General features: G+C 34.6%; 1 protein-coding gene across 1 annotated transcript; it reads right to left on the bottom strand.

The window, feature by feature from the left end:
- Positions 1-371: 371 nt before the first annotated feature.
- On the bottom strand, positions 372-756 carry EMC6 (ER membrane protein complex subunit 6). Its single transcript, XM_036758002.1, is given in 2 exon segments — positions 372-458; positions 460-756. Coding segments are annotated over 2 exon segments (351 nt in total). The 5' UTR covers positions 724-756.
- Positions 757-11,925: the final 11,169 nt, after the last annotated feature.

The following is an 11,925-nucleotide window of genomic DNA, read 5'->3' on the forward strand; positions in this document are numbered from 1 at the left end:
TGTAGTTCCATGATATTTGAATTCTTTCTTGCTGATTGCAATATTTTATCCTCAACCTAGAAGTTCTGGCATTTGGCTATAATATTCCAGGGAGTTTTCATTTTGGGATTTCTTTCAGGAGATGATTGGTGGAATCTTTCAATTTATATTTTACCATCTGGTTCTACAATATCAGGGCAGTTTTCCTTTATAATTTCTTTTTTTTCATTTTACATTTGGTTTAATCTGCAGACTATCACCAGAGATCTCTCTCCTGACATAAGTTACTAATAATATTAACAGCATGAGCACTCAGTTCCATTGGAAGACTACCCGTCTACATCTCGTTAACCCCAGCAAGAGTTCTCGTGTGCACGCAGACCCCTTTCTCCTTAGTAGACATGTACCATGCCATACAGGAAAGTCCAGAAGAGGACATAGGTGAAGAGCCCCCCAACGAGGCCCCCAGTAAAGAGCAGTCAGTTGCCTAGGTTTGAAATACTTGTTCCATTGCCTTCTGGCCTTGAGGGCTAGGAGCAGGGAAAGCAGAGTGGACGTCAGGAAATAGAAGATGAAGCCATAGAAGCTGGTCAGGCCCAGGATCCCTGCTGTTGCTCCAGAGAGGGTGGACACGCATGTCCTGCAATAGTTCAGAACAGCAGCATTCCTGCGCATGGCAGCCTCCCTAATGAAGGGGGGTGGAGGGGCGTTGCACTTGGTGGCTGTGGCACCCGTGGCAGCCATGGCTATCTCTGAAGCTCCTCTGGGTGGCACTGAAGGCAGAGCAGAAGGAAGCCGACCTCCTACAGGTCCTCTTCCATCTACTCATCAAATATGGGTCAATGGGCTTGGGATTCTCTGGTCCGGTCGGAGGTGGTGACAGCATCGTTCCCTTAAGCAGGTGGAGAGAACGGTGACTGCAGGGGTGCCATTTTGGCCCTGAAGCTGCCGGGAGCACAATTTCTTGAAAGACGATGTCTAGGCTCTTTTTTTTGATCATGGCTTTTAGGTAGTCCTATATATATATATTTTTTTAATTATCTCTCTTGGATCAGTTTTCCAGTTCACTTCAATTTATAATAAGATATTTCACATTGTCTTCTATGTTTTTTCATTCTTTTGGTTTTGTTTTATTGTTTCTTGACATCTCATAGAGTCATTAACTTCTACTTGCACAACTATAATTTTTAAAGACTTATTTTCTTCAGTGATGTTTTGTCACTCCATTTCCGTTTGGCCCATTCTCTCTCTCTTTTATTACAATTCTTTTCTTCAGTGAATTTTTGTACCACTTTTACCATTTTGCCTAGTCTGTTTTTTAAGTTGTTATTGTCTCCAATATTTTTGTGCCTCCTTTACCAAGCTGTCTCCCCTGCCACCCCGATTTTTTAATGATTTTCTTGCATCGCTTTCATTTCTCTTTGTACTCTATCTCTCTTACTTGATTTTTAAAATCCTTTTTGAGCTCTTCTATGGCCTGACCCCAATTCATTTTTTTTCCTTGGAGCTTTTAGATGTAGGAATTTTGACTATGTTGTCTTCTTCTATGTTTGTGTTTTGATCTTCCATGTCACCAAAGTAACTTTGTTTGGTCAGAATTTTTTTCTTCTGTTCTTTGCTCATTTTACCAGCCTATTTCTTGAGTTTTAACTCTTTGCAAAAGTGGAACTCTGCTACCAGGGTGGAGGGCACACTCTGCCAAGCTTTAGGTTTTGTTGTGCAGCTGTTTTCAGAGATACTTCTAGGTACCTGTAAGTTTTCAGTTTCTCCAAGGTGGTATGATCTAAGGAGAGGTGTGTTTACTACTCTTCAGCCCTGTGCTCTGGTCTGTGAGAGACCACAAGGACTCTTTTCTGTCCTGGAACTGTGATGAGGGTCCCTGTTCCACTACAACCATAATCTCTAACGTGCTAATACTCCTCCTAGCCATGAGATTGCTCACCCAGGACTGCAACTGACATCAGAGTAAAGGCAAAGGGTCAGAGTCCTGCCCCCAGTGCCAGCAAAGAGACCCCTGGAATCTTCTTCTGATCAGGTGTTGGACCTCCTTATTATCTGTGGACAGAGCTCTGGGAGAAGCTGCTGCCCCTGATGATTCAGTGGCTCTCAAGGCCTGCTCCTGCTTTCCTGTGGCTGGGTCTGTGCTGGTGTCTCCTCTACTGGACTGTGCTCCACTCTCACCCAGATGGAACAGACCTTTCCTGACAAACCTTTAAATTGTCTTGGGTTTGAAAATTGTTTTACCCCCTCCTTTTGTGGGTTCTGCTACTCCAGGATTTGTTTTAGGGCATTATGTAAAGATCATTGGAGGGTTTGAGAGGAGAACTCAGACAAGTCTCTGCTTTCTCACCACCATCTTGGCTCCACTCCCTCCAACTTATGTTATTTCCAAAGACTTAATTTGGTAAGATTGCTTGTAAACTACCAAGAACTATAATTTTATTTTAACCCTTTGTAGGAAGCCTAAATATGGCAAATTTTGCATGAATTAATTTTGATATGTAAATATATTCTCTCTTTCTAGCTCAATTGAAATAATTAGATTATACGCTCCTTCTCAACCTTACATCTATCTATATCATTACCCTGATTAACCACTTTCATTTTGGGTGAACTGAAAAACTCTGTTCTATTCAATGATTCTGAAAGAGCGATACTGAAACATGCTACAAGATGATAAATGTGGCATACATTTTGGGACATAATATGGGAATTTATTGTGATTGCCTTTACATGCTTCTTAGAAGGAGGATTTTTTTAAATTTAAAATTGTAGAGGTGTGAGAATAAGAGAAAACAAATACCAATTGAAAGAAAATATTTTTTTCTTTTGATTCTTTAGAAGCTTCAGTTGTTTTTATTTTTTCTCCCCATGGATCAAATATAATATCTTCTAGCATTTAAGCTCTGCATAATTTCATTCCAATTTGTTTATAGACTGATTAAAATGACCACTAGAATGGTGCTCTGTTGAGCCATCATGATATTAACATTAATTATTTCCACTATGATGAAATTCAACTACATGCATTTGTATATCACTTAATATTATGTTCAAAGCTATTATTTTGATAATTATAAAGATTAATTTTGATAATCATAAATATTTCTTGAGGGTGTGAACCATTGAATTTTAGTCAGAACAAAATTCAATATTTCTTTTTCAGTTCAAAATTTAAATAACTGGAACTCCCCCACCCCCACCATTTTCAAATATAGGATAGTTTGAACCACTCTTAATCCCTGAGTTGTTAAAAATGTCATATTACACCTCTCAGGTCTTGAAGAATTTTTTTTATTATTTTTATTAAAGGACAATGACAGTTTTTTTTTTTAATGTGAAGTCTGATATGCAAGTTCCTTCCATTCTCAGACCTGTAGTTTCCACAAGAAGAGAAGAGCTAGTAGGATTATTGTATTTTCCTCTGGTAACTCTTATCTGAAATATTGAGCTGAGTTCTAAGCAGTGCATTTCAGTTAGGATTTATCCACCTGCTGCAGATCCAGAGGAGAGCCCAGATAGCAACAAGACTGGTAACTAGGTCCTACACTGAACATTTGAAGGAATCAAACAATTCTATCAAGAGACCAGATTTAATGGAGACAGAATTACTGCTTTTAGATCTTTAAAAATTTATCATATGAAAGTCAACCTGGCATAGTGGTTGAGACAGTTATGTTGAACAGTGGATAGAACCCTAGAAATATAGTTAAGACCTGGGTTCAAACCACACTTCTGATGCTTAATTTGTGAACCTTGGCTAGTAACTTTGACACAATTTCTTTATCTCTGAAATAGGGATGATAGGACCTAACTCCCAGATTTGTTATGAAGACAAAATGAGATAATATTGGTAAGTTCTTTGTAAATGTTAGAATTATATGTAAATGCTAAATGGGGTAGTGGGAGTGGTGATAGAAAAGACTCCTGGCCTTAAATTTGGGAAGACCTGGGTTTAGTTCCTGACTCAACCACAAATAGACTGTGTGACTGTTGCAACAATCCAGCTAGCAGCTGCTGTGGGGGTGTAAAACCAACAACAACCAGTTCACAGAATGCTGCAAGCCCAGGTCCTTTCGATCTGCTTTACTAAGGAAAGCAACATTAAGGGGTTAACAATCTTACTTTAATCCAACACACAAACATCATTCACTTAGTTCACGGAAAAAGCCAGCACCATGAACTTCAGAGCAAATACAAATAAATTACAAACAGACCAAATACAATTCATAGTTACCAAGAAAACTATCAACATCTGAGTTCAGCCGGAAGGCCCTTAGAGTGGCTGCCCAGAGTCCTGCACCTCCAGGAGTGAGAGCCTTAAGCAAATAGCTGTTTCCCTTTTTATACAGCTTCAGATGTCATCAAATGCCATCTGAGCCACCAGAACTTAGGCTCCTATGATTGGCTCTGGCATTAGCACCTCCCTTCATTGGCCCCACCTGGAGCCCCACCTGAGTTACCAATTCACACCCACATAGGCTTAGCACCTAATAGATAGGGGTTTGGGGCCTGGGGTTTAGCACCTAGTAAGACTCAATCAAAGACACCCAACTCAATTGATATTATAGTGACCTCAGGAAAATCATGTAACTCAGTGTCACAGGCAGTTTTTTCATTTTTTTTCTCTTTAAATGTTTTGTTAATGTGTTTTTGTTACATTTATAAGTCACAATAGCTTCAGGTGACCTCATCTAAAGGTACATAAGATTACACATTCTCTACTTACTAAAAATTAATAGAAATTTTTCTGTCTCTCTTTTACCCCTCAACCAATTGGGGAAAAACTTGTTCTTATATAGATACAGAGATAGAGATGGATATATTGTGCCATATCATACTTTAATACTATATGGTATATGCTTTACTGTATTATAGTATACCATATCATTACACACAATCCTATACTATGCCTACCATATGATATCAAATCACACAGTATTTTATATCATATATCATATTGTATCAGCCATATTGTGTCATATATCAGATTTTCTCGCATAATATTAAATTGTAATTTATATATATACACATATATCACATTTTATTGTATTAAACTGCAACATAGATGACACTGTATCATGTTATATTGTATCATATCATGTCATGTTGTATTATGCTGTATTATGTTCTGTTATAACAAATGATACATAAATCATGTACCTTATCAATATAACACAAATAAAATATCAATCACATATATATCCTCCATTTTATTATGTATTATTATAATATTATCATTAAATTAACATTAGCTATATCATTATTAAATTATATCAGGTCATTCCATTATATTTTATTATGAAGAATATTTTATTGTAAAATAATTAAATATGCTGTATTATGAGAAATTTGTTATTTTTATCAAATGATATATGCCCTATGTTATATTATATTATATCACACCATTTATAACATATTATGTAGAATATATTATTATAATAATCATATTTCATTTCAATTCCAGGAACACTAATTAGAATTGTCAATCCAAATAATATATATAATAACTCATAATATATGAAGTACTCAAATTAAAATAAAAAATAAATTTACATATCAAACAACCTAATCTCAGAAAATGAAAATGAACATTTCCTAAATGAGCTATAAAAAGTTTCAAAAGGGAGGAGATTAGAAGATTTAAAACATAATTCTAACAGACTTTTAAATAATAATCAGTATCAATCCTACAAAAATAATTTTTAATTAAGAATTTTTAAAAATACTAATTTATTTTGATGAAAGAAGTCTGTTCTGAATGCCAAACCAAAGAGGGTGATGCAGCTTGGATAATCCACACCTCCTCAGTACCCAGTTGTCTCTGAGCTCACAGCAAAAAAGTATTCTTCAAATTTCCCTTTATAGAGGGCTCCAAATTTACTATTAATCTCTTGATTTCTCATCAGCTGCTGTATCTGGTTTTGACTCCAAGGACAAAGTGACCCAGGTCTGGCTGACTTCTCTCCCCAACCTTCACCTTTTCAATTTCCATTTTTTGGTTATATTTCCCCACTAGATTATAAGATGCTTAAGGGCAGAGGCAATTTTACTTTTTCTTATTTGTATCCCTAAATCTCAATACAGTGTCATATAACAAAGGCAGAAAACAGTACATATATAATACACACATACACATACATATACAGAAACTTATATGGATACATATATGCATACATCATTTGTGTATATACATATATAATATACGTGTGTGCATATGTACACATGTGTATGTAAGCATGTGCGAATTTGTGTGCATGTATATATGTATGTGTGTACAGTTGATGGCAATTTAACACAAACATGCAATCACCATTTCTACATAGCAATGAAAAAGTCAGAAAACTGATAAAAAGAAAAATGCCTTTCATAAGTTAAAAAATGAAAAACATACTTAGGAGTAAACCTGCAAAGACACAATGAAGACTTGTCCAAATATAATTATAAAATACCATCTACCCAAATAAAGGAAGATAAATAATTTCAGGAACAATTATAACTCATGACTACGTCACACCAATGTAATAAAAAATGAATACTTTCTAAATTGATTCATAGATTTAATGCTATACCTCTTTAAATACCAAAGAATTACTTTATAAAACTAAACAAAATAATTACAAAATTCATTTGGTAGAACAAAAGGTTGGAATCTCTAGGTAAATAATGAACTAAAAATGTCAGTAAGGGAAAATAGGACTTGAATGCCTCAAATTACATAATAAAGCTGAAATTGTTTAAACTGTTTTTTACTTATTAAAAATAGAAAATTAAAACACTGTAAGAAACTAGAAAAGAAAGAATAAAAATAATGTTCAATACATCCAAAGACAGAAATTATATGGGGAAGGACTAGACAGGAGATTGTAGGGAAAATGGTTTTGGCCAGTACCATTTTATACAATGAGTTCCCAATGGATATGTGAAATAGATATAAAAGTCATATATACATATGTATATATGTATGTGTACATGTATGTATGTATGTATGTATGTATATGTGTGTATACATGCACACACATACAGGCACACATATATACTTGTACATATACATATGCATATACATATATATATATATGTATGGAAAGTCAGATGACTTTCACATCTATATCTAAGAATAAAATTTTAATCAAAGGATAGAGGAGATCATAAATGTACTGATAGATAATTCTATGAGATTTAAAAAAAATCTTTTATTCAACAAAATCCATGCAGTTAGAATGAAACAAACAAACAAACAAACCTAAGGTTTTCTTTTCTTTTTTTAGAGGGGGAAAGCAGGGCAATTGGAGATCACACAACTAAGTACATGTGTCAAGTGTCTGAGGCCAGATTTGAACTCAGGTTCTCTTGACCCCAGGGCCAGTGCTCTACTCACTGCACTACCTAGCTGCCTCAACACAAAGCTTTTCAATTTGGGAAAAGTCTTAGCATGAAATTATCCTAAATTTAGGGCCTCAATTAACAAAAATGTGAAAATGCGATTTTATATATAATTTATCAAAGATATGAGCAAAGAGTTTCCAAAAGAACAATTGCAAACTAATAACTGCCATATAAAATTGTTTTAAAGCACTAATGATAAGAGACATATAATTTAATACAATAGGTTTCACTGAAATGGCACATTGGTGGTGATAATCAAAGATAGAAATAGTCATTGTTGGAACAACTTCAAGAACATAATAACTATGTTGTTAGTGGAACTGTGATTTGGTCCAAACATTCCCCCAAAAAAAAGAAGTGAAAAAATAACACTAGAAAGGTCATTAAACTTTTCATACTATTTGACACACATATCCCACTTCTGGGTAATTGCCCCTAAAGAGGTCAAAGAAAAAAGCCTCCATATGTACCAAATTGTTGATAGCAACAGTAAAAATTGGAAACTAAGTATGTAAACAGCAGTTAGAAAATGGTTAAGAAGTTATGGAAAATGAAAGCCACAAACTACTATCATATTCCAAGAAAAGATGAAAATTTGGAATTCCATGAAAAATGAGAAGATTCATTAGAACAGATGCTGAGTGGTGTGAGCAGAACAAGGAAAACAATAGCTCCAATTACTATAATAATGTTTTTTTAAAAAAAAAAGAAATCAACCACTAAACACTGTGAAATATGACTGATTTTCATTGCAGAGAAGAGATTAAGAAATGAACTGCCCTCCTTTCTCCAGCGAGATGAGAAAATATGGTTCATGAATAAACATTGTTTTCATTATTGAATATGGTTGCTTTGCTGGTTGGTTACACAACTATTTTTCTTTGTATCAAAAGAAAGCTCATTATTCCTGGTGATAATGGTAGGGCATACATCGAGAAACAACTCTGAAATGAAAATAAATCAACAAAACTTTAAAGAAAAAGTTGGACAAAGTTCGCTAAAAGTGGAATGAAATGGGTGGCCTGGGGAAGAGTAAGTGTATTTGTCCTTCAGGAAATGTCAGGGATTCAATTCATTAACCTAACAAACACTTTTATTAAGCCCATAATATGGGGTAGGCAATTGTACCACTCTATGAGAATAAGAAAACAAGCTAGCAAATGACAACAAAACTTTCGGGACATGGTGTAATAGATTAGTGCAAGGATTCACACTTTGGGTTAGATGATACAGTATCTGATTTATACTTCGATGGAAGTATGATTTTTTTTTGTTCCATAGATGTATGGTTTGATTGATGTAAACGATTCTCAGTTGAATAAATGCCCGCTTCCTAAAGCAGCTCTGTAACTTCTGGTCTTAAAGAGTGGTCTGAAGGCAGTATATGGCAGTATATGCCAGAGGAAGTACTTGAATCTGAGTCTTCCTAAGCCTGAGGGCAACTATTTATCCGCAGCCTACATATTGCCACTCTGAAATTGTAACATAGGGCATTTAAACAGCTAATCAATATCGTGAGTCCAATTCTTCATTATGCTCTGACCAAAAAATACAGCTCTGAATTTGGTAGACAAGTTATAATAATCAACATATTAACTTGGGGTAAAACACATCTCGCGATTTTTAAAAATCAAACAACTATAACTAATTTAGAAATTAACTAAATCTTTCCCATGCTAAAATTTCTAGTTTCCTGATGACACAAGATGTGAAAATACTTGCTTACCTTTCTTGCACTAATTTCAGAAAAAACGAACCAAGTTAAAAATTCAAAATGATCTCATATATATATATATATATATATATATATATATATATATATATACACACACACACACACACACACACACACACATATTTCCCCATGGTGAATTACATCTAGGAAAACTGCTTAAGTTATTCCACTTTCTTTTTACAGCAGGGACAAGATACTGGAAATGTATAGCACAACTAGTTAAAAAATGCTAATCTTACAACATATTTAAAAGTCCCTAAGAAAGCAACATTCTACCATGGAAAATTGACCATATATGATAGGAACAGTTAAATGGTGATGAGCAATAATAAGAGGTGATGGATTCCTTTTCTTTCTTCAACCACATGAAATCACTGCCTGCATCTAAATTCTGCCCAGAGGAAAAATAGGTATAATTTATCTTGGGCTCTTTCCTCTTTTCTCTTTCATTGCTCCAAACACATCTTATTCGGTTTCACCCCCAAGGACTTGTTGTTCCCATGCTTTCTAATATGGAATTGAAAGGTACTTGTCTCATGTTTCATCATCCTCTCATCCCAAAGGGCCAATAGTGAACTCTGATAAATTTCTTTAATTCAGGAAACATTGCTTCAGCTACTACTGTTTTTCAGTCACTGTGCTTAGTTATGTAAACAGACAAAAATGAAACAGTTCTTACCCTCATGGAACTTATACTCTTTTAAGGATTCTAATACACATAAAGATGAATAAATATCAAGAGAAACACAGTAATTTCAAAAGAGAAAGATCTGTAACAGTAGCAGGGATCATCAGTAAAAGTCTCCCACAAGAAGATGCATCTAAGCTCTGCTTTGATGTATCTGAGCTAGGGGTGCTTTGAGGCACAAAAGGAGTAGGAGAGGAGAGAGATGATTTATGAATTTAGTATAATAGCCCAGGATAGAAATTATGAAGCTTTAGTGTTCAAAGGAAGTAATGTAGAAGATTCCCAGTTAGCCTGCTAGCACTGGTCACCTAGAGGCATAACAACAGGCATTGTTATCTGATTTATTTATGATTCTACTCTAGGACAGATCAGGCCAGGTAAAAGAGAAAATATTTATGAACAAAGGCTGTCTGGCATCTTTCAGATCCCACCACCTACAAAGCTACAAACTCAGTGTTGTATTTTGAAGTGGAGCATATAAAAAACCACAATGATCTCTATTCCACCTTTGTATTGTTTAGGGGATCCATTGTTTACTCTCTCTGAAAATCTGAGCAAAGACCATAATTTGTAAGGGAAGGTGAGATAGTGGCACTATAAGTAGGAGTTCATCCATCTCATTAACACTGTAATATCCTAGAAGTCTCAATAACTTCTCTATTAACTTTGATATGGATATTTAATAAAAGGGCAAGGGAGCCCTTTGGGGAAATTTTGCAGAGCAGATGAAAAAGTTGTCCGTAATTTAAAGTTTTGAGCACTCTGTAGGTATAAAGTTTTTAAATGCCAAAATATTCCCATTAGTTATGTTGGCCCAATGGGCAAGGGATATTCTATAAAGAATGAATTGACATTTATGACATTATATGATAGTTTAAACAGCTGAATCATACCTATCAAACTTAGCTTGTAGCCAATGGATGCTCTAAACTGTTTTATTTGCTTAAGTCAAGAACAGATTGTTGATTATTTTTACTCATCTTATACCATATTCAGTAGACAAATGCTATGGTGTTTAAGAAGTTCCACATACACACACGCACACACACACACACATGCATGCACACACATTTATACATACATACATTTATAAAACCCAGGTAGACTCAATTTATATGCTCATTCTCACAGAATAAAATCTATTATGTCTATTTTTCATCACAGTTCATGACATGGAGTAACATTTGCTTTTGAAATCTCTATTCAGTCTGATGAATGAAATGGAAAGACACAACATGAATTCCAAGTGAAGGGGATCTGTCAGCCAGGCTGCGTTCTGACAGATAAAAACAAAACAAATTGAACAGGAAGGTCACTAATGTGAATAAACAGAGCAAGAAGTCATCATCTTGATGAAGTGATTTTCTAGATTTGAACTGGAATATAATCATCACAAGGCCTTTTTCTGACTTTACTTTTATTCTGGAAGGAAATTTAAAAAGAAACATTTATGTGAATTGATCTTACAAAGCTTTGAGCTATGATACTTTTACACATATATTTTGGTGTGTTGAACTACAGATCAAAACACTTGCCTTCACAGATCCTTTGATTTATAACTAGATTTGGAAAAAAAAGATAAACCTCTTATTTGTCCATTTATTCTAGTTTATAATGAGCTTAAAAAATCTCAAAATTCTTTTCCTATTCTACATTTTTAAAAAGTGTCATGTACACGTTTATTCTGAAAAAGCAAAATATCAAAATACGTATATGTCAATATTGAATTATTATATGGTAGCACTGTTGTGAAATGACATCTTGGTCCTTTTTTGCAAATGAGAATCACTTTTTTTAATCAAGAATATTTTTTGTCCCATTGAACTTTCTTCTTTTGATAGACTATGTAAAGTTCATTCCTATATGTGCTTTTAATACATGTGTGGGATGTGTATGGGTATGTGTGTGTGTATGCAATAATCTTGCACATATGAGTTGTTCTATATTAGTATAAGGACAGTTATTATGCCTGTGATTTCTTTGCTAAGGAACTTATTGTTAAGGAAATTCCCTCTACTTATAAAGGTCTGTACTTTCTCTGAGATGAATAGTCTTTGAGAGTTTCCTAGGATATTGAAAGGTTAGGTGACTATTCCAGCATATATCAGGGGAGAACCTTAAACCTAGGTCATCCTCA

Source organism: Trichosurus vulpecula, chromosome 4, assembly GCF_011100635.1.
Source record: "Trichosurus vulpecula isolate mTriVul1 chromosome 4, mTriVul1.pri, whole genome shotgun sequence".
Lineage (NCBI taxonomy): Eukaryota > Metazoa > Chordata > Mammalia > Diprotodontia > Phalangeridae > Trichosurus > Trichosurus vulpecula.